The sequence below is a fragment of the Lactuca serriola genome, chromosome 7 (genome assembly GCF_051521515.1).
Source record: "Lactuca serriola cultivar US96UC23 chromosome 7, Lser_US96UC23_V15, whole genome shotgun sequence".
Taxonomy (NCBI): domain Eukaryota; kingdom Viridiplantae; phylum Streptophyta; class Magnoliopsida; order Asterales; family Asteraceae; genus Lactuca; species Lactuca serriola.
In genome coordinates, this window is record NC_136414.1 from 30,836,941 (window position 1) to 30,862,512 (window position 25,572).

A 25,572-nucleotide genomic window follows, 5' to 3' on the forward strand; every position below is an offset into this window, starting at 1 on the left:
CTTCCTTTTGTGGCTTAGTAAACTTGAAGTTGGATGGGAAACCAATTAGGCGATAACACTGAGATTTGGAATGGCCATTCTTCTTGCAATCAGCACAAGCAAGAGATTTCTTTAAAGAATTAGATGAATGATTAGTTGAAACATTCATTGCAATAACATCAACATTAATAGCAGATGGCATATTAATGTCTCTTTGGCGTTCCTCTTTAATAATCATTAAATAGACAGTAGAAACAGAAGGTAACAGCTTCGTCATCAAGATCTGACCTCGAAGCACTTTATAGCTATCATTTAATCCCATCGAGACGTTGATCATCCAAATATTTGAGAATTCCTACAAAAGTAGCACAGGTACACTCTGGAATTCCTTGAACTATGCGAAGTTCATCCCAAAGCTTCATGATTTTAGTGAAGTAGGTTGAAAAGTCATCCGATCCCTGAGATAAATAGTAAAGTTGTTGTTGGCTCTGATAAATGAGAGCACTATCGGATTGTTCAAATCGTTGAGTTAATTCTTTCCAAATTTCGTGAGCAGATTGAAGAAACAAAACACTTTCAGCGATATTGCGATGCAAAGAATTGAGAATCCAACTAGTGACCATGGAATTAACACGATACCAGTTGGCGTATGTAGAGGATGTAGAAGATGGCTGGGAAATTGAACCATCCACGAATCCAAGCTTGTTCTTGGCTGATAAAGCAATGATCATAGATTGTTTCCACGCTGAGAAGCCAACACCAGAGAAAACATTGGAAACTAAAACAGAGCTTGGATTATCCGAAGATCCAAGATGATATGGATTAGAAAGGTTAATAGAATTGGATGAATTTTGGGAATTTTCAGATGAAGACATGATGTGATGAAGAAATAATCGATCAACTGAATCAAACAATTGGAAATTTGAAAGAGATGCGGAAGAAAAGGATCAAATGTGATACCATGTTCATGTTCCAAAGATCAATTCGAGAAGAACGCATGATTGAGAAGAAACTTCTTTCTTATTACTCTTCTGAACTGCTACTAAACTATTGCACATAAGTATAATAAATAACATTGCGTATCAAGAGTGTCTAACTAACTTGTAACAAACTAAGAATAAGAAAATGAAAAAACTACCCTTAGTAGTTAAAACTGATTAACTATCATATTAGCTTAGCTGTTTATGTTCAAAAGATCAATTAGAGAAGAAAGAATGATTGAGAAGAAACATCTTTCTTATTACTCTTCTAAACTGCTACTAAAATATTACAAATAAGTATAATAAATAACATTATGTATCAAGAGTTTCTAACTATCTTGTAACAGACTAAGAATAAGAAAATGACAAAACTACCCTTGGTAGTTAAAACTGATTAACTATCATATTAGCTTAGCTAACACTTCGATCCATAAGGACTCGAATGAACTCTTGTCTCCTTCCCAACAGTGCCTGAGAAATTTTCACGATCCACCGGTGAAACCCATCCCTCATACGTTGGTGAACTTCCCCCACCCATTGGTCTACACATTTTGAAATTGTATGGATTTCATCACCAATGAATTACCCTTCTTCCAAACGCACAATGACGAACCCTCGTTGCCCTCCCACCATTATAGATACTACGTCAAAGTCACGATTTCCATGCACTGTCACCGTGGAAGCAACATTATAGATACTACGTCAAAGTCACGACTTCTTGCTATTTTCACTATAATTTATGGAAATCTAAAGATAATCAAAGCTCCTTGTTTTGTAATTTTGTATAAGGCCATGAGAAAACATGATAGTATATAATTATCTCTCGGTTGATTAATGTTTTATGAACATCAATCTTAACAATATCCAACATGATGGGTTTTGGTCATAAGAACATCCTATGTGCTCATACAAACCCTAATGCTTGGATCTAGGTTTCTCTATTGTACATGCAATTTATCCAAGACTATAAACCCTAGATCTAGCATATGATAATCAATATAACATATAATTAGGGTTTAGACCATACCTTGATTGTTATGTAGCAATAACAATCTCAAATCCTCCTTGTAATGACTTTAGAAAGCTTAGAGTCACAAATGTCACTCCTCTAATGGTTCACAAACACCAAGAGCAAGAGGATGAAGAAGAAAAGAGAAGGAGGCTCTCAAAAACGTGTGGAAACCCTAGCAGAAAGCTTGTCCACGTTTTTGAGGCATAAGGGCTCTTTAAATAGTGAGGCTATTAGGGTTATCTAACAAGGAAACCCTAATTTGGATGCTTAAGCCCTAAGCAACCCATGGACTCCTTTCCTTAAAGGCCTTGGACGATTTCTAATGGGTTTCCCCATAGAATTCATCCAACCTTATAATATAAGGCAATCCATAGCCCAATTGCAATTATCTTATAATTACAATTCCAGTCCCTTAAGTTTAATTAATCTCTTTTAGTCACAAACTTAATTCTTATTAATTCTTGACTAATATTAATTAAACAATATGATTTATCCTTTAATATATTATTCCCATAATATATTAATAAATCATATTTAATCCTTTCTCTCCATAATTCATCCTATCAAGTTGCTTTGGTGAAGGAAACCCAAAAGGACCATGCACCATCGGGTCAAGTACATACCAAAATAGTTATGGACATAGACACTAATCCAACACAACTATCTTATGATCTTAATATTTAAAGCCTCCCAAGCCATTTTATGAATATGAGCAAATTTCATCTTCTCCAATCTTATAGATAATAGATATGCCTTCAGCAACTAGCGATTAATATATATGATACAACTTCTTAAAGTGTTCACATAATCCCTACACTAACAAGATGGGTTAGATACTATATCATTTTCCGGTGAGCATATAAAAAATCAAGACCCTATCATTTCCCGGTGAGCATATAAGATGAAAAGGAAAACGAGTTTGTCATGTGTAGAATTTTTTATTTTACTTTTTATAAAAACAAAAGATACAACGCACATAAAAACTATTTTTTAGAAAATAAATTTGAAGCAAGAATATTTTGGTGTGTGTGTGTATATACACACACATATACACACACACACACACACACTATCATGGGGTACAAAACTCTAAAATTGTAAACAACAAGAGCGTACATGATCTAATCAATACAACTAGAGTGTACATGATCCAATCTATACAACAAGAGAGTACATGATCCAATAAATATACATGCATGGTAATACTAATTTGTGTTAAGAAAATATAAAAAGAAAAATTGCACGGAAGAACAAAGTAGTCAATTGTTGATGAGGTATGTGTTTAACACATTGTCTTTAAAACAAAATTGTCTTATATGGGTGTTTATTTCTCACTATACAACAACAAAAAGTGATTCTTCAAGATCGTTTGAGCCCTCACAAAGCCATAAAATACACTGGTTTCAACTAGACGTAACATGAACGTTGGGATAGGCCCATTTACATGAATGTTGGGCTAGGCCCATTGGCTTGATTGAGTTAGGCCCATTTCTATGTATGTTGGGCTAGGCCCATTAACATATTGGGTTGTGCTTATTTGTATTGTATGTGGTATTTTTGGGAAATCACTAAGTTGTGTTATTACGATTTGTGACTTCCAGTTCCAAAGGGAAGGGTCAAACTTGACTGCACAGTATCCCTTATGATTTTCGCATTAATGATTATTTTACTCTGATGATTTTGATATATTTGTATTATGATTTGTTTTGAGACACATGATATGTTGAGTTGATGATTATAAAAATGAAAAATTTTATCAGTATTTTTGGAACGTTGCACCTTGTAGTAAGCTTGGATCGATCCAAAATGAGCTCAAAATCACTGGAAAGGACCATGCACCACCGTAAGCATTATGAGTTCATTTCTAGGGTTTGTAAACCATATAAATGTGTTTCTTTAATCCTAAATCATGCCTAAATGTTACCAACTAAATTCATAATGTTATAACCAAACCATATATCCTTTTTAGCTTAATAATCATGTTGATTTAGATTAAAAAGGCTAAATGCAAGATAAAGGTTAGATATGTGTTTGGTGTGTGTAAACCTAAGAATCTGTTTATCAAAAGATGAATGAAAGTGTGCGTGTCAATTAATGATATATGTATGTACAACTATAAGTGAATGGGTGTGAAGTATGTTAAACTAATGATCATTATTAATATATAGGTGTATAGAATGGCAGAGATGCTAAAAAGGAGCTTAAGGGTTGTAAATTTAATAAAGATGTTAATTAATATAATATCAACCTAATTATGTATTAGTAATATGTAAAAGTGTTCAAACACTATGAAAAACCATGTAAATGATCACTAGGATGCTAAAGGTTGATAAATAGATATATTATGTGTAAAAGCATGTAAAAGAACACTTAACATTAAACGGAGTAAACACATAGTTAAGTAACTAAGTTAAAAGGGTGAAAATATGTAATAAGGTGAAAAGTGTGAGCTCGAAACATAAAATGGACTTTTACCCAAGTGTGTGAGTATTTGAGGAAGACTCTGATAAGAAGGAAAGTTAAGTGTTATACCTTAATTGCTAATTAAGGTTATGTATATGTATATGTTTGTGTAGTGGCTCGAAGAAGTTTATGTGCCACCTAGTTAATGGTACGGATACATCTTATCAGATATCCATGTGAGTTCTCATGAACTTACTTATTATGTGGATTATGTGAGATATGTGTATATAACTAGAGAAAAGCCTCTCAAGGGGAATCTAGTTGGGTTAAAAACGATGTCAGGCCACGAAAAGCTTCTCGGAGGGAAGTGTTCATGAATTGGGCAACTACAGAAAAGATTCACGGGGGGAATCTAGTTGTTTAGGTATGGATGGCTGCATGATGAATTACTACAAAATAGCCTATTAAGTAAGGGATGTTCTACTTGTGCCATCTAGGGTAGGATATTATGCCAGCATATTATATATGATAAAATGTAAAGTGATATGTACTTGATGGTTATGTAACAACCCGATATTTCAACTCTTTGTAATGACCTAAAAAGTCAAGTATTGTAACCACCTTAGAGCTAATAAAATTAACTTTGATAATAAAATGCCCAAAAAGTATCTATTTAAATTCCTACTATGTTTAATATCATTAAACCGGGATCGTACGTAAAAAGAATGCCCAAATCCGGCTTCGTATATTGAAGTTAAGATTTTTCCAAGTTCGGCTTAGCAGCAGACAGCTAAAAACTCGAATCGGAGATCGAGCGACTTTTGGCCGGAATGACCTAAACGAGAATCGAAGGTCTCGACAATGGTATTTTAGCGGTAAAAAGTCTGGCAAAAACCGACGTCAGATAAAGAAGTTATGAATTTTTAAAGAAATTCCTTAATCACGATATTTTATAAATAAATAATAAAAATAATTTCATAATTTGCCAACGGAGTCTAAACGAAAGTTGTAGAGCATAGTCTCACCTACGCGTAGATATAAAGACCATCGAAAACGGAGTTCGTATGAAGAAGATATGATTTTTGAAGTTTATTAAATAAATTATATATAAATTTAAATAAAAAATCTGGTAATATCCGAAGGACGACTCAGCGTCCTCATCCGAGTTACGCGCTGCGTAGCCTCGTACGCCCCGCGTACGCGAAGGCCTTGGTCTCGGTCCGTCCACGTCGCCCCTATGCGAGCCTATGCGATCCGTCCCATCCGAACTCCGGGGCAGTCGAGGACTCGCTCATGCATGACGCATGGGTACGCCCCGCGTACGCCCGTACGCCCTGCGTACCGAGGCCTCTCAACCCCTATAAATAGAGATGCGAGGGTTCCGGAAAATTCACCCCATTTCTCTCATTTCTCTCACGATATTGCCTCGATTTCCGTGCCCGCACTACCCCGAAGCCCTGATCATTTTGCTCAAGTCCCGAAGGTCGATTTTTCTCCCGAGATTCCCGAGAATCCCGAGAAAAATCCGTTTCCCGAGACAAAACTCTGCCCGGTTTTCCATTTCGCTATCTTCAAACTTTCAAGTGAGTTCATACCCCCTTCAAACACACTTTAAATACATTTTAAATGCTTTTATACTCTTTTAGGGGAGGAATACAAGTAAACATACGGTTATTATCGTGTATTTCATAAAATTTCACTTTACTCGTTTTTATCAAATGAATCACTTGTGATTTAGTACTACTATGTGAAAACTCTTGTCATACTTTGCATGCACTAGATTTATACAAAGTATTTAGTAATTCCAAAGTATCCTTCGTTGCTAAACTGTTTTATACATTCTAAAAACTTATGATTTATGCTTTGTCAAACATTGTGAAAAAGGATAAACTTTGCACACAAAACTATTACTTTAATACAGACTTAGTTGAGAATCCATGAGACTTGTACATCTTCAAATACTGCCTTTTTATTAGAAGGTAACGCTACAAGTCCTGTCTATAACCAGAGTCTCCCATTCGGAGAACGTGTCAAATGTGTATAGATCTATACGGGAAGTCATGATCTCGTACCCTAACTGTTAGCTACAGTCCTTCCTTTGGGGTGACAGTTTGTCATAACGCTACGACGCCTGAAGAACGTCGCTACAGGCATATTATGTTTAGTATGGTTATAAAACTCATCGGATATACAATTATTATAGTACTTCTAATTTATGAATGAGTAGTTATTAAAACTATTATTCATCTAATAAACTGAAATCTTCTAATAGGTTTTATTATATAAATCTATGCTTCAACTTTCTAAAGCATGTCTTTTGCTTTCGGTTTTTAGTCTAGGACATTAGGCTAACTATTACTTTAGGAAAATATGGGGTTTTCCTTGTATGCAAAACAAACGACTAATAGGAAAATAAGGGATTTTCTTGATTCAACTAGCTATATTATTCAATACATATATTCTCATGCATTTCACACTTTTATAAGAAAATAAGGGATTTTCTTGGAAAATATACACTCAATTTGGAATGGCATTCAATGTTTCTAAATCACTTATGAACTCACCAACTTAATTGTTGACACTTTTTCTTTGAAATAACTTGTATTCTCAGGGAACCGTTAAGCAGGTTTGGAAATCAACTTTTGGGGATTAACGCGCTGGCGTTAATTATTTCTTTTGAAAGATGTTTATGCATTTATCTTTTGAGCATGTAATGAATACAATGATGTAAACATTTTTAAAACCTTTATATATGTATGGTGGTGTGTGCTTTCCTTTCTATGAACTGTTATGATACTGAATATGACGTCCTCCGCCCCCGAACGTTTCCGCCGTTCTGGTTTGGGGGTGTGACAGGTTATGTGTATGATTTGAATTGCATATGATCTGTATACAGAGTGATTGTTGGGATTATTAACTAAGACTTAAGGTTACAATTGCTACTTTATATTTTTAGTTGTAGTTCGTTCAGGTTTGAAGGGTAAGGAGCTGACATGATTGGGATATTTGGACATTCTAAGAGGGGCATATCATCTAGTTTATCCACACTATGTTACGTTATGGTTTTCAAAACAAGACTTAGCTTCCACATTTTACTATGATTATTTTGATGTAACGTGCAGTGTTGTAAAACTCGCCGAGTTGGCTGATTACTCCTTCGAGTACTTGCTACTCCCCCCCTTGCCAAGGCGAGTTACATAATCCCGAGTACTCCCCAATCGGCCCCTTACGAACTGAGTAGTGTTGTGAAATTCGGTCAACTCGGTGATTAATATGTATAACATACTTAATGATTTATTATTTAACACACAGACATGTGATTATTACTATATATATATCTTAAATTTTCAGTAATTATTCACGAAGTGAGACCATTATGTGTTTTTCATTTTTTGTGTATTCACATGTATCCAATTTTGTTATATATTTAAATCAACTTATGATTTTATATTATGATTTTGACATATATAATTTCCCTAAAAATATTTCTACACAAATTTCCAAATCCGAGTACTTCCGAGTACTCGCTACTCGGTAGTCGGCCGAACAGGTACCGAGTAACGAGTTACATACAATGATTTTATAATTTATTAATGACTAAAAATAAAACCTTTTAGTAAAACCTAGACATTAATTTTCAAAAACAAACTATGGCTGGAATTTGGGATGTTACACAAGAGGTGGAAGAAGAAGTAAATGTATGAGAGAGGGAAAAATTTATGTTTCATTCGATGTACCTTCATCAATCACAAACATGTTGTATATATACAACAAAAATGTAACTGGTGTCTAAAAACAACAAAATGTAACTGTAAAATTAATGGTATTAATTAATTAAGAAATCAAAACTGGAATCTATGATTAATTCCTTTAATTCAGATTTGTAACTGCTAAAAGAAAAGAAACCAATTTCAAAAAGACCCTTGAAATTTTTTGGTCGACTGGTGGTGCATTCGTACCTGCAGGACACACTCACACACAAGTTCAGTGAACCCAAGCCAATCTGACTCGCATTTTCATCCCTTGCGCACAAGAGAGAACCTTTGTGCCATGAAACTTACAAGGCAAAAAATCATTTGTAGTTATAAAGCTTTTTTTTCATCCTCCTATGTGGTATTGTAGCATCCAAGACCTTGATGTATTTTTAATTCTTAAAGTTATCTTTGGGAGGAGGCTCACGTCGTGATCCATAGTGGTCACAAGATGAGGATGAACATTGACTGTTTGACCCGTGTTCTTGAGACTCACGACGTGAGGCAAAGTTCTCATGATGTGATCCAGGTATGATGAATCTAAACCCTAAAGTTCGAGTATAAAATGGAATGAGAAGGCTAGGATCGCCGATCCTCAACGTCCTTCACTCTCTAACCTCTTAAAAACCCTAATTTCAACCTCCTTGAGTCCTTGAGCCATTGTTGGTGGTTTTTAAGAGCTTACTTGGAGTTTTTTCTCACTTGAAGTAAAAGGAAGCTCTTGTGGTGGTTCATCTTGGAAAGCTAGACTTTCCCTTTTGGATTTTCTGAGGTTGTGAACATTTGTAAGTCATAAAGCTCCAATCTTTTTGCCTTAAACATGTTAGATCTATGCTTTGGCACCTTTCATTGCATGGTTGGCAACTTTATGGACCATTAGGACATTTTTTGTATGAGAGCCTTTGCATCTGAGTTTGGGTGTAAGTTTTGGACTCCAAGGTTGAGTCTTGATCTTAATACCCTTTTTAACCTAGCTAGTGTTTAAGTCATGCATTGCACATGCATGACTAAAAAGATACGATTTTTATGGTCCTTAGGGTAAAAGAAGGTATTTTGGAAAGTCCCAATGTATGTCTTAACGAATTAAGACCTTAATGTTCAAAGTTGGTTTGAGCAAGTCTCCTAACGTGAGCAATGGACCTTACGGCGTGAGCTAGGTGACTGTCCCGATCTGAGAACCATGTTGGCGAGTGAAGCTAAGTCGACTAACTGAGTGAGTCTGGCTTGATTCCGTTCTCATGATGTGAGCCTTAGTGGCCACGACGTGAGGACGAGCTAATGAGGAAAATTGACCACTGACCCTAGGCGTTGAATTTTGACCTGAGTTGAGTTTCAGTCAACTCTTGGTGCTGAAGGGAAAAACTAAGCTTTGCCTTGTGCGATTATCTCTGTGTACAGTAGCACCGGTGTAGCTGTTAGAATGGAAGACATTATTTGACTTCCGATCGATAGGTGAGTCTTCATTCGCAGTAACTGTGGGTCGAAGGCACCAAGGCCAGCCCACTAGTTGTGTTATATCATGATGATTGTCTTTGTGATAACTGTCAGTCATGTTTGTATTTGTATGATGACTCGGTGATTATTGTTATGATATTATGTGGTGGTAGTAAGGGTGAAATAGAACCAATATCCGGTTGAAATAGATCGAAGGGGTAGGCCAGCACCCATATATTCTTGGCAGTGTCCAAATGAATAGACCGAAGGGGTAGGCGAACACCCAAATATGCTTGGTAGTATCCGGTTGAAATAGACCGAAGGGTCAACCCAACAACCAGGTATGCGTGGCATTATGTTTGTTCAGTATGTTAGTATAGTATGTGGTATGTTGAGGGAACTCACTAAGCTTTGTTCTTATAGTTTTCAGTTACTGTTTTAGGTACCTCTAGTTCAAAGGGGAAGGGCCTGACATGATGGCACCGCATCACTCTATGTTTTCAGCACATAGTGATTTTGGGATTTGTACTCTAATGATATGTTACAATATAACTCTTTTGGATATTTGGTATCAGTTTCTTATGAATTGAATAGTTTTAAAAACAAAAATTTCATATGTATTTTTGGGATGTTACATGGATAAAGAAAAAAAAACCCAATTTACCCACTTGTAATCTCTTCCAACTACCTTACTTTTATATGAATTTTATCATTCATCTTAATCCGTTTTAAACGTGTGATATATCAAAAATGAATGTATCACAGAGGATAACATAAACATACATTCATTTGTTAGTTTTGATTATATTTAGATTCCAAAATTCGTGCTAAAAAATTAGAGAAAAAAGCCATTTTTGGAAATTGGTAAAAACAATTTTCCAACAATCCCCCACATGAATGAAAATTGCTTCAACATTTTCAAGTTGCGTTGGTAAAATCCAATAGTTGAATCATACATAAGATAGGTAGATGTTACCCCTTGAACCTTTCATTAAGATACATATTTATTTTACTAACTAACCAGTAGACTCGATGTCTTTGAACAATTCTACCATTTTGGTAAATAACAATACATGTTTCACATGACTCTACATGACCTAGTTAGGTTCTCATTGATGTGTCCCTTATGGTGATGGACACTTTCCTGGTTCTTTACGAGCTCTTAGGAATTTGCATATTCAATTCCCTTTTGAAGTGACCCCATTTCTCTCTGACATAGGTGATTCTATCATAATCAATAAAAGCTAAATCTTTATGATTTCCAACTTATCATCTATGACTATAAGCTTAAACTGCATTACTACTTGTTTATAGGAATAGGTTAAGTTTGACCCACACAATGATTCACATATGTCATATGAAAGTAGGATGTCCTATTGAACCTAGATCTTATCATCTTAAGTGTTAGAGTTCGGGGTCTTGAAAGTATCAATATACTTGGATAATTTCTAGGATCGTGATTGCAATCACATTCCAAAATATGTGATTTCGACCCTATAGCATGGGCTATCACGAAATTAGATTTGGGATAATCCAAGAATGACAATTTAGAAGTCAAGCCACTTCTAAATTTGAAACATAGAAAGTACCTTGATGTTTTGTGTTTGATGAGATAAATAATTGTTTATGAACAATTTCGTGTATATAATGCGATCAATCCGATTTTGGAACACTTATAATCCTTATATAGATATAAGAAAATGGTTGGAAATTGGTTAATGATGGTTACATGCATTTTGATGCCAAAATAGTGGTTAGAAATTGTTAGATATAAGCATTTCAGAATAAAGATAATAGATGGGTATTACTTGGATCGTGATTATATCACTTTTCGAAATCTGTAATTCGTCCCTTATAGCCTAGGGTTACACGAATTCGGAAGTAGTATCATACCAAGAATTCTGTCTTGGATTCGCAGGCCTAATCCAAAACATAAACACATAATATCTTGTGATGTTTAGTGTTCTTGAGATGCAGAGAGTGAATAATGAACAATTTTGTATATGTAAATGATCAACCCTTTTCATGGAATAATTACCTTGCATTTATACAAGGAAAGGAAAGTGGTTAAAATCGGTTGGAACCCAAAATTGGCCCCAAAAGGGGTAGTTAATGTACATAACTAATGCCTACATCATCATGATGTCATTAGTAGGTTGTTGGCGGGAAATTGCATATATGTACTCTTTCCTTATATAGAAATCCATTTAGGTTTCAGGGTGATGCTCCTTGACCCTGTCTGCTGACCAGTCAACGGAACCACCGCCAAGAGATCTGCCCCTTCGGCCCCCATATTACTGAGTTCATATTTATCACTCCGGGTGTGCATCTTGCACCTCCAGTCTCAGTGATTAAATAGAACTCAACCTATCTCAATATTAATAATAAATACACTTAAATATGTTAATAACACTAAAACCACCAACATTCATCCACTATTTTAGTGTAATCCTTAATTAACTAAAAGAAAACACAAAACCAAACTCATGCATAAATGAAAATATCTTGAAGATTGAATTTTCACATTAGTATAATACACATTTCAAATACTCAAGAGTTAGGGTGTCATAAGGATTGAACTGTGACAACCCAATATTTCGAGACAATATGATGGAACACAAGTCAAATTTAGGTCAAATTTAACTTTCCTAAAATCTTATTTGGGTTAAATAAAGTAGTTGGAATCATATCAAGGTTTTCGTACATATAAAGAACCCAAAAATCCGAGTTATAACGAAGAAGTTATGACCAACCGATGATTCTCGACAAAACCGACAACACTGATAGACGTAAAACGTGAAGTTTCAATACAATAATTTTTAGCCTTAGGTATCTAAATAAAAGTTTTAGATATCATTAAACCGTGAGTGTACATAAAAAGAACGTCCAAATCTGACTTCGTATGAGGAAGTTATGATTTTTCCAAGATCCGGATATAGCAGTAGGCAACTAAAAACTCGAAATAGAGCACGAGAGTCTTTTGGCCAAAACAACCTAAATGAGAATCGAAGGTCTCAATAATAGTAGCACAACGGCGTAAAGTCTGACGAAAACGGACATCGGATGAAGAAGTTATGGAATTTTAACGGACTTTTCGTGTCCCGGCCCGTTATAAATAAATAATTAAAAATAAACTCAAAATTTGCCGATGAAGTCTAAACGAGAGTTGTAGATCATATTTTCAGCTACGCGTGCATATAAAGAACCTCAAAAACAGAGATCGTACGCAAAAGTTACAGATTTTACAAGTTCGAGGCCCGAAATCCGAGGCTGTCAGGCTTGCCACGACGTGGCATAAGCTTGCCGAGACCCGGCAAGTAACTGAGGGCGTCCAATCAATGGAAGAGGATAAGTTTGACTCCCCACAACGTGACCATCCCTTGCCACGACGTGGCACACCCCAAAAATGCCGCTATAAATAGATTTCAAGGGCTCCGAGTTCCATTGCTCAGTTCCCTTCTTTCTCGCGCCAAAACTCTGCGTTTATGCCCCCGAGACCCTCCCAAAGCCCCGGTTTTTCACCTTCAAGTCCCGAAGGAAGGTTTTGTGTTTCTGAGATTCCCGAGATTCCCGAGAATCCCGGGATTTTCCCACATTTTCAACTTTTCCTGTCGAAGTTCTGCTCGATTCTTCTCTCGACTACTTCAAATCAACCACTTCAATCAAGTGAGTTCATACCCCTATAATCCACACTTTTAAATGTTTTTATATGCTTTTAAGGAGGTGAATACAACTAAAACACACGATAATTTTCGTGTGTTATATAAAGTTTCATTATACACTTTTTATGAATGGAATCATATGTGATTTATAACTATTATAAGGAAACTTTCATATGCAAAATGTATCACGATAACATCATATCTTTTGAAATGAAAAATGTTGTTATATATGTATAAATCAAACACTCTGCTTATACTGTATGTTTATGTGTCCATCTTAGACACTATAAAAATTATACTTTTCATAACAAGTGAACATTTTACTAGAGATTACTATACAAACGAGACACACTTAACGAAAACTATAATATGTATAGTTTTACGAGAACATCACGAACTTTTACATACTAGAAATACTATTTCAAGGAGATACATTCATATACAAGAACAAACGAACATTTTCATGTGTACTTCAAATAGTTTTCTCAAACGTTTTTACTTGTTGAAATACTTTTAGAAACTGTCTTACAAACTGTAGGTTTCCTTTTTGAATCTGTTATAGTTGTGTTTCAAACAAAGGTTTTCAAACAAAACTTTTACATGTTGAAAGAGGCAACGAAGGACCCTACTATAGTATAGGTTCACTTCCAATTGTCAGTATTATGTATGTTTTTAAAACATGTTTAAAACTAGTGCAACTCGAGTCTTATCTTTTTCGAGATCCCGTCAGTTAAGGGACCCTCGTGCTGCGTATAATTGCCTTTTGTAGTATACCTTGTTCGCAGCAGTATTCCTGTAGTTACTCTAAAGTACTGTAACTCTGTTAAAAAGTTGCACGGTTGTGTTTTGTCTGTAACATCTTTATGATCAAATCTAGTGCCTTTATTTCCAAGTGATTCCGATTTTATCATACAACTGGAGTCAATTCGATCCGCATAATACCAGTTTCGTGCGTACGTCTCCTTCTCCGTAAATGTCTTTCTAGCAAAGACGTCATAATCAATATGAATTGGTGAAGTCTACATCGAGCCGACATCAGGTGCTTTGATAAAGCAGTTGATCTTAACCTCCCTTTCAGAGAACCTCTTGTTATTTACGGAGACAAATCAAGTACGAACCTTCGCATCATTTCGTGTATTTAAGCTCAAAAGCGCTTACGAAGGGAATATCAAACATTCCTTGCACACATCGTCGATACGAGTTAAGAAGTGAAGGACATTCAGAACATCCCAAAAGTACACAACTTTCCCAACACTTTTCCAGAAGAACTACAGGAATTACCACCACAACGTCAATTCGAGTTCGGAATCGACTTAGTTACAAGGGCTACCCCATTAGCCAAATCACCTTATCGTCTAACTCCAACTAAGATACTGGAAATTCCCAGACAACTTAACGAACTCCTAAGAAGAGGATTCTTTAGGCCAAGTTTCTCACTTGGAGGAGCACCAGACTTGTCTGTAAACAAGAAAGAGCGTTCCAAACGCTAAAGTAAGCCTGGTGCATCGCACCGATATCATCCCTCTCAAAGGGGATAGAAGATTTCGTGGTGAAAGGCGATGCATCCAACCAACGGCTTGGTTGTGTTCTTATGCAAGAGGAAAGGTCACTGCCTATACCTCAAGATAGCTTAAGACGCAAGAAGTTAACTATACAACACATGATCTTGATTCAGGAGCAATGGTAATTGCTCTGAAGATCTGGAGACACTACTTGTAGGGTACAAGGTGTAATACTCTCACAGACCACAAAAAACACTCAACACACGTTCAACAAAGAGGAGTTATCATACTAGGGAAGTCAAACGAAAGAAGCAAAGTTGTATCCCGATAGTGAAAGGTTCGCTGGAATGCCAAGCGAGGACCTGAGTTCACTTAAGAACACGAGGAGCAAATAAAACTTCTATCCGTAGCATATTTATCAATTCTGCTTAAAACTGTAATTTCGGGACGAAATTCTCTCTAACGGGGGGATGATGTGACAATCCGATATTTAGAGACAATGTAATGTAAAACCAGTCAAATTTAGGTCAAAATATAACTTTCCTAAAATCTTATTGGGTTAAATAAAGTAGTAGGAATTGTATCAAGGTTTTCGTACATATAAAGAACCCTAAAATCCGAGTTATAACGAAGAAGTTATGACCAACCGAAGATTCTCGGCAAAACCGACAACACCGATTAAACGAAAGACGCGAAGTTTCAATACAACAGTTTTTAGCCTTAAGTATCTAAATGAAAGTTGTAGATAACATTAAACCGTGAGCGTACATAAAAAGAACGTCCAAATCTGACTTCGTCTGAGGAAGTTATGATTTTTCCAAGATCCGGATATAACAGTAGACAGCTAAAAACTCAAAATAGAGCTTGAGAGAATTTTGACCAAAACAACCTAAATGAGAATCGAAGGTCTCAAAAATAGTAGTGCAACAGCGAAAAGTCTGACGAAAACGGACACCGGATGAAGAAGTTATGGAATTTTAACAGAATTTTCGTGTCCCAGCCCGTTAAAAATAAATAATTAAAAATAAAGTCAAAATTTGCCGATGAAGTCTAAATGAGAGTTGTAGATCATATTTTCAGCTACGCGTGCATATAAAGAACGTCGAAAACGGAGCTCGTACACGAAAGTTACGGATTTTACAAGTTCGAGGCCCGAAATCCGAGGCTATCAGGCTTGCCACAACGTGGCACAAGCTTGTCGCGACCCGGCAAGTGACTGAGGGCGTCCAATAAATGGAAGAGGATAAGTTTGACTCCCCACAACGTGGCCATCCCTTGCCACGATCTGGCACACCTCAAAAATGCCCCTATAAATAGATTTCAAGGGCTCCGAGTTCCATTGCTCAATTCCTTTCTTTCTCGCACCGAAACTCTGCGTTTAAGCCCCCGAGACCCTCCCAAAGCCCTGGTTTTTAACCTTCAAGTTCCGAAGGAAGGTTTTGTGTTCCCGAGATTCCCGAGTTTCCCGAGATTTCCCATGTTTTCAACTCTTCCTGTCGAAGTTCTGCTCGATTCTTCTCTCGACTACTTCAAATCAACCACTTCAATCAAGTGAGTTCATACCCCTATAAACTACACTTTCAAACGTTTTATAAATGCATTTTATACACTTTAAATGGGGGGAATACAAGTAAACACACGGTTATCCCCGTGTGAAAGACATAAATCTTTGTTATACTTTTTGGTTATGTATTCAATCACATGTGATTTATAACTAACATACATTTGGACTTACTACACGTTTAGCTGTTTCACCAAACAGAGTACTTCAAATAGCTTTCTCAAACATTTGTACATGCTAAAACACTTTTAGAAACTGTCTTACAAACTATATTTTTCCTTTTGAATCTGTTATAGTTGTGTTTCAAACAAAGGTTTTCTCACACTTAAACTATCTTGTCAAACGGTTTTCGAATCGATTTATAAACTGACATCAAGTCATAAATTCTTATTTATTAAGCTTTTCAAAGGTTTTACAAAACTTCTTTTATGCTTTTATATTATAAATTGCATGCCTCTATATGTATAGTTATATAAGAAATGTTTAAAAGACTTAGGAAGGCTATCCACCCTGTTTCCTTTTCCTCGATTTGGATGTGGTCTGGTGGGATATCGGGTACCCGTCCGAAGGTCGTTTAAATATTTGTTATATATCATGTGTACCTATATAGACATAAATGTTCCATCAGTCAGTTCAATTCCGACACTCTTGGGTAGCAAGGGTGTATGAACCTACTTGGACACTCATCAATTACATTCTAGTAAACTATTATAGGAATAGTTTAGGGGATACAAAACATTGTTCTTATTACAAGGAATTACACCAGATTCAGTTCATTCATGAGTCTTTACTACATGCTATATGAAGGGATACTCTTACAGAGATTCCTCTTACATGAATACGTTTACATAGATACGCTTAGATGAGTACGGTTACGTAGATGATATATGATGAGTTACTATTACATATTATATGTGTAGATACTGTTATATAGTTCTCCTTCTTATCTTTACCTTGTGATACAATCACATAATCAACGAGATAGATTGGACTTTATATCCTAGTACCAAAGGATACTTTGAGGGACTAACCATTCCTATAGCCACTGTTAGCTACAGAGGATAATGACACATCTACGGATGTCTACGGTTGATACCATTACAAGTATACTTAAGGGACTAACTATTCCTAAACCCAGCTGTTAGCAACAGAGGCAAATGCACATCTACGGATGTCTACGGTTGATCCGTTTACGGCGAGTTTCCACGGCGTGTGTATCTTAGTACCAAAGGATACAACATGAGTTATTATATTATTACTTTTATAGTTTTATAATAATAGTTAGACAGGGAAAAACCGTCACATTTTCAAGTGATGCGTACTTTCAAAACAGTCAGGTCTTGGTTAAAGACTACTTTCAAACATTTCGGGTCTTGGTAGCAGACTACTTTTTATACTAGTAGGAAATATGGGATTTTCTAGGGTTTTCATACTTATACTAAATGTTTCATAAAACATTCACCAGTCTTTCATAACAACTTTTCAAAGCAATAACTTCAAAATACTTATGAATTCACCAGGTTTATTACTGATACTCGCTTTCAAAATAACTTGTATTCTCAGGTTACAAATAGACAGTTACCGATGCAAGGTTTAGAGAAGACGGAGCAGTCAAGACTCGTATTTTATTTTGAGTATTCATTATGTTGTTTTATACTATGAAAGAACACACTTGTAAGCAGAATTATTCTATTAATGCAATGGATGATGTTGTTGCTTATTTACTACTTTACATTGTTGTGATACATACATGACGTCCTCCGCCCCAGAACGTTTCCGCCATTCTTGGTTCTGGGGTGTGACAGATTGGTATCAGAGCAACTCGAGGGCGATTGAACCCTTCAACTCATCTGAGCAACTGAAGATACTATACACATAAGTTAAACACAAAATTTAATGTTTTATTCTTGGCACTATTACAACCATGTGTCATATCCATTCGTGAGTGCATAAATCATAGCCCAAGCTTTCTGAAGCGGAAACACTTCACACTCACATAGGTAATATTTCTATATCATGCACCTATTAATGCACTTTTTAAAAGAACCATTAATAACTCAATCAACCTACTTTAACTCTACACGTTATAAGTATATACCTTGGTAGTTTGAATCAAGTACCAAATGATTTAGATTTCCTTTTTCTTTTGCTTCTTATAAGCTCAGATGATTCATTTGAATCAAGTACAACTTCCTTGGTAGTTTCACTGAAAGTAGGAACCATATCCATTTGTGTAGGTACATATGAAAAGCAATTTTCATCAAATCTTACATCTATTGATTCTACAACAGTGTTAACTGAAACGAAAACATTAGGTTCTATAACATAAAACCTATAAGCCTTGGAATTCTCAACATATCCAATAAAGATACAATCAATACCTCTTTCACCAAAGTCTTTATCTTTGGTTTAGTCAGTTTTACAACTGCTTGAAAGCCCCAAACTTTAAGATATCCTAAGTTTGATTTCTTTTTGTACCAAAGTTCATAGGGAGTTATCCTGTACCTTTTTTGGAACTCTATTTAGAAGATAACAAGATGTTAGCATAGCTTCTCCCCAGAATCCATCACTCCATCCTGAATATGACAAAATTCACCATTTCCTTTAGAACTTTATTTTTCCTTTCAGAAATCTCGTTTTGTTGTGGAGTATATGGAGCTATTAATTCTTGTATGATTCCAACAGATTGGAAATAAAATGGATCATATTACTCACCGCCTCGATCATTGCGAAGTCTTTTGGTTAAATCAGTTTGTTTCAATTCAACTTCATTTTTTATAAATTTTAAATTTATCAAGGGCTTCACCCTTATAATGAAATAAGTATACATAGAAAAAACGAGAATAATCATTTATAAAAGTAAATATGTATTTCTTATTTCCTAAGGATGAAGTTGAATGCAAAGCACATAGATCACTATTAATTAATTTAAGCACAATGAAATTCCTTTTAACATTAGGAAATGGTTGTCTAGTAATCTTCGTTAACATGCAAGTTTTACACTTTTCTATGTTCATATCAAAAGATGGTATTAATCCATTTTTAGAAATTTTAAGCATTCTTTTATAATGAACATGTCCTAAATGAGTATGGCATAAAGAAGAATCATCAATACTAGAACAAGCCATATATATATATATATATATATATATATATATATATATATATATATATATATATATATAATCTACAACCTTGTCATTTATATTCAATCTAAACATACCACTACAATAATATCCAAACCCAACAAATTTTACACATTTTGATAAAATATATTTTCAAATTCATAAACTTCTATACAACCACATTTATTAACTAAACCACCAGAAACTAAGTTCTTCGTAACCTTAGGTACATGCATAAGATTCTTACGAAGAAGGCTTTTTTCCAAAACTAAAGCATAAAAATACACAACCACAACCAAAAATAGGTGATTTACTCTGGTCTACCATGTACAACACTGATCCATCATATAGTACCCGTTTTCCAGAACGGATCGGTATAGGGCATTAAGGAGTCAACATGATTTTTAGGGGAAATCGGGTGTCACGACATGACGAGTGAAATGGGAAACACATATCCAGGAAGCATGTCATGACGTGATATGAGTATGGTCACATCATGAGGATGGCCGCAGCCCAAGCCCATGATCTTTTAGGGTTTCCCCCGTATTTAAGCCATTAAACTCGAATTTAGGGTTTCATTTCCAGCCTTCATCACCCTTTTAAGCCTTGAAGCAAACCATAATACTGTCCTCTTCATTTTTGAGCGTATCCTTAGTGTTTTGGGGCCCTTGGAAGGAAAAAAGAAGGCCTTATGGTGTAGAGAATCTCTTCTCAAGCTTGGAGCTGATGTTTGAAACATTTCTTGATCATTGTAAGTATCAAAGATCCAAACTTTGATGATAACTTCTAGATCAAGGCTTTTTGTCCCTTCTTCTTCATGTTATGGATGTTTGGAAGGAAGTGTGACATCTCCATTTTTCACGGCCAGAAAAGACCGATTTTGTTTATGCTTTGTAAAAACCAGAGTACTCCTTTTCATAAAAATGTTGCGGAATATGTTCCCAGAAAAACATGTCAAATACGTTATCAAAGCATTTTCGAAGAAACGTATTTTATTCATTTTAAAACGTTTAGGATGTCATCGTCAATACAAAAACATAAGCATAAACAGAACTTACATTTATTTACACTAGTGATCTACATCTCTTTAATCTCTCAGTGTAATGTGACTTCATAACAACACTTGTGATATAAATAAACTAAGTGGGTCAGGTTGGGAAACCTGGTGAGTACATAGGGTTTCCAACCCACAATAATATAATTATTATGTTTATACAATCAAACAATCAACCCAATTACCCATCCCCATTATCTTCTTTATTCTTAAGGATCTACCCTAAGAATTAGCTATTTCTCGTTCACTCATTCCTAAGCATCATCCTAAGGAATCAGCACGAAGTCCATTGTTGCCACGGTTTACACAACGGGCACTAAGTCTGCATAGTCGCCAGGGTTTAGGCATCAAGTCTGCATGATCACCATGGTTTAGGCACCAAGTCTGCATGGTCACCAAGGTTTAGAGTACACCGGGTGAACACATCGTTCACAACACCTACAGGTTGCGAGCCTGCTAGTGTTCCACTGGACTATCTAGAATAGTCCGTGGTTGTCATCCATACTCTGCTGAATGACGAGGCCATCATTTGGGAAAAAGGCTTCTTACATCGTCCACCTCTCACCCTCACCTCGTGGTCTATAACACCTCTCAACTCATCATCTAACTCATTCCATCTATTACAACTACTCATGTTTTACCCCAACATTATCGTAGATATAAAATACATATATAGTTTAAATCACTTAAAACATGTATAAAATTGTTCATCCAGCATAGATAGAAAGTATTCATATAATATGCACACATAGCACGTAATTTATATAAAATACTTCATATATATGTGTAAGATGAAAGTAACTATGCACTCACTTGAAAGGTGGTGACTCAGCACTCGAACAACGCTTCAATACTCTCAAAACAATTTCCTTCGATAAAACCTAGCATCAATACCACTAGGGTTTAGTCTAACGATAACCGCGCCAAATTAATAGTCTGACTATTATTACTATTATATAAGCGTTAAACGATACTTATATAACTCATAATAATAGCCCAAATAATTATTTTAAGGATCTAATAACATTACTATAATTATTTGAAAGCTATATTAAAAACTGCTTAAGCGTAGCTCACTTACAGCGGATTTTAGAGAAAACCGGGCTTTGCTCGGAGCAGCGTTTCCGAAACCGAAAGATCCTTTTTCTCGGGACTCCGGGAGCCTCGGGACTTCCCTCGGGTGCTAGGGGGTTTTCCTAGGGTTTAGGGGACTCAAAAGGGGATAGAGAGCGAAAGCTCTTAGAGAGAGAGAGTGTGAGAAAATGTGTGAAAAAGTTGGAGACCCTCGCCCCCCTTTTATACCCAGCAAGGCCTCGGATTACGCTGGGCATAGTCCTTGGCTATGCTGGGTGTAATGCTCGGATAAGGGTGCCAGCGAGCCTCCAGTTGTCTCGCATTCGGAAGGGATAAGAACCGAAGTACGCTGGGCGTACCCGGCCTCGGATGTGGGGCGTAGATGCGAGGCGACGTGTCACTCATCCGAAGCGAGACGTGATCAGCAAGCGACGGTCCAGGTCATGTCAAGTCCTCATTAGGGCATCAGGCTTCGCAAATTCATGCTTCAACTTTAAAAATTCGTAACTTTCGCGTATGAGCTCCGTTTTTAACGTTCTTTATATCCACGTGAAGGTGGGAACGTACTCTATGACTTTCGTTTAGACTCCGTCAGCTAATTTTGTCACACCCCAAAACCGGAACAGCGGAAACGTTCTGGGGTGGAGGACGTCATGTCAAGTATCACAACATATGCAGTATAGTAATCAAAGTACAACAACCATTGCATTAATAATAATAATTTTACATAGGTCACATTTAGCAACAAAAACAAGGTAAATACAGAGAATAACATATAAAGCAGCTTGGTACTAGGCTGTCTTCACAAAAGCTCCCAGAGTGTACCTGTCTACTGATGACCTGAGAATACAAGTTATTTTGAAAGCGAGTATCAGCATAATTAGATGTTGGTGAGTTCATAAGTATTTAATGACATTAGTATAAATACACATTTTTATTCAAAATAACCTCATGAAAGATGGTGGTTTAGAATCTACAGAGTATTAGAATTCTTTCCAGAAAATCCTATATTTTCTAAATAAATGTAGTCTTCTACCAAGACTCAATTGTTTTATTGAGTAATTTCCCCAAAATACTATCATTTTCAAAATATAGTTTTTACTTTAAAGGGATTATGAGAAAAATCACAAGTAAAAGTAATAGAGGAAAATAATATTATACCTCAGTAGTAATATTGCTGGCTAAAGTAAATAAAACATAGACTCCAGACAGTATCGAATGAACGACACAACTAGCAAAGTCTAAAACGAGGAAATACAGACTCCAAACAGTATCGAATGAACAACACAGCTAGCAAAGTCTAAAATGAGGGAATACAGACTCCAGATAGTATCGAATGAACGACATAGCTAGCAAAGTCTAAAACGAGTAAATACAGACTCCAGACAGTATCGAGTGAACGACACAGCTAGCAAAGTCTAAAACGAGTAAATACAGACTCCAAGCAGTATCGAGTGAACGACACAGCTAGCACAGTCTAAAACAAGGGAATGGGCAATAAAAGGGTTGAATGTGAACTCGTATGTAACCATGCTGATTGACGATCGAATCTTTGATGACCCTCCAGGTCATGCGATGTATAGTGACATTATGTCACCCATGGGCCTTACCGGCTCGAACTGTAGCTAACAATCAGGATGCAGGAGTGTCTGTCCCGTATAGATCTATACACATGATGTCCACTCTCCCTCCAGGAGACTTTGGTTACACGGCAATGGCGCTAGGAAGCGTCGTATCGGGAAATAGTACGTCACATTCTATTTAAAGCATTAAAGTACTAGTATAGACTCACGAATGAACTGACTCTTGTGGAATTCTTCGTACTAGAAAGAGTAAATAGAATCTTCTAACTATTCCTATAATAGTTACTAGGGTTCTAGAAATATGAATAATGGAAGGATGCCTTTACTACCCAAAGGAGATGAACTGGGTGAGAGAACTTTTATGACCATACATGTATACATGATATATAACTAATATTTAAATGACCTTCGGACGGATAACCGATACCCTAGAGCCACATCCAAACAAGGAAAAAGAGGTTGGGCGAGCTGGCCTTCCTAAGTCCTTTAAACATTACTTATATAACTATGCATAAACGGGCATGCATTTTATAATATAAAAGCATAAAAGAAAATTTGGTAAAAACCTTTGGAAAACTTATGAATAAGAACTTATAACTTGATGTCCTTTTACAAAACAAGCTTTCAAAACCTTTGGAAAATCTTTAATAATCTAAAAAGGGATATTCATACTATAACGAGACTCCAAAACATGATTTGAAAACCTTTAGCTGGATAAAGCAGTTTATCATGCAAAAATCTATTTTGCTATATAGTTATTAATCACATGTGATTTATCTAATAACTGTATAGTTCAACTTGTATCCCCCCCCCCCCATAAAAACAGTTAAAATCATTTAAAAGGTTGATTCATGGGTATGAACTCACCTGACGTGGGTGATTCGGGTGGACAGACGATATAGGATGCTATGTGTCAATAAAGGACTTGAACACACACTCGGATCCTATTTAACAAGTAATGATACATTTAAGTATCCAATTAGTCATTAAATAACTAATTAAGCAAGTAAGGACATCCTAAAGCATGGAAACACTTTACCGCAAGTGCTAGGAGTACCGAGGGTTGCATATAAAGAGAGTTTGGCCTCACATTGGAGTTTACTCCTCAAATGGTGGCCCTTAGGAGTCTTTATGGTTTCAAGACCACTTCCCCCATGAGTTTACGGTTGTGAACTCATGGAAGTGGTGCCATTGGGTGTTCAAAAGTCTTATACCACTCAAGGAATTAAGCTAGACTCGAATCTAGGGCATAGGAAGTGAGTAGGGCTCCAAATGGACCTTTAGAAGAGTTCATGGTTGTAAAAACATGAGTTTATGGCCGTAAACTCATGTTTTCCCATTCATTCCATGTTTTGGTGTTCCTAGATTAAGCATGCAAGGTTCTAGTCATTTATACAAGCCATAGGGGGTGTTAGGGCACCATATGACCCCTTTATGGAGTTTACGGCCAAAGGACCATTTCCTTGGGGGTTTACGGCCATAAAATCTATGAGGACTTGGTTTCTTTGATGTTTAAGGTCCCTACTTCAATGGTTGTTGATTCTAGGTTGAGTTTTGGGCATAAGGAAGGAAGAAAGGGCAACTTTGCACCCTTAAAGGGAGTTTACGGCCCAAGAACATCCCTTGGCCGTAAAATATCATCCATCCTTGTTTCTTGATGTTTTCTAAGCCCTAAACATGTTAAACCTATTGTACAATGAGTTAGGATAAGAGTACTTACGATCTAGGTGCTTGAATGGTCGTTTTTGGCCAAGAACACTAGTGTGTGTTCTTGGTGTTCTTGGTGAAACTTGAAGATCTATTGAAGACATGAATTTCATGGATGAAAACATGTAAGATCACTAGCTTAAGTAGTATACCAACTAGTTGGGACAAGAAACTTACGAGTTTTGAAGATCGGGGACGAAGAACGGGATGATAGTTGAGAGGATTTCAGCCAAAGGAAGAGGATGGAATGAACAAATGGCCAACCTTTCACCATTTAAGGTGGAGTTTATGGCCCACATGGAGTTTATGGCCGTAAACTCCCATGTGTTCCGTGAACTCCAGGTCAAGGTGGTTCAGGCTCGTTTGACGTACTATTGCTTTGGCAGATAAACCCCAACACTTATTCCTTAAGTGTACTGAGCTCAGAATGCTCGGACAGACTCTAAATTGTGCTAAATGATAGCAGGAATAAGTCTGGCATTTATTTGGGTTAAATGGCTGAGCTTTTAAGGCAATAGAAAATTTCAGGTTGTCACAAATTTTAACTTTATTTTAAAAGTTATATTATTAACAGGCCGGGACATGATTGGTCCGTTAAAAATTCATAACTTCTTCATCCGACGTCCGTTTTCGCCCATCTTTTTCTCGTTACGCTATTATTAATGAGATCTTCAATTCTCGTTTAGGTCGCGTCGGCTAAAAACCACTCGATCTAATATTCGAATTTCGGGTTGTACACTGCTA

The 25,572-nt window shown here is 36.2% G+C and overlaps 1 protein-coding gene across 1 annotated transcript; it reads right to left on the reverse strand.

The window, feature by feature from the left end:
• Positions 1-287: 287 nt before the first annotated feature.
• Positions 288-854, reverse strand: LOC145063842 (uncharacterized). Its single transcript, XM_079011418.1, has one exon. The coding sequence runs from the start codon at positions 852-854 to the stop codon at positions 288-290; it is 567 nt and encodes a 188-aa protein (XP_078867544.1).
• Between the last annotated feature and the right edge of the window lie 24,718 nt (positions 855-25,572).

Bases quoted from the DNA above. Each gene is read 5' to 3' on its own strand.
- LOC145063842 (XM_079011418.1), bottom strand. From the start codon at position 854: ATGTCTTCATCTGAAAATTCCCAAAATTCATCCAATTCTATTAACCTT.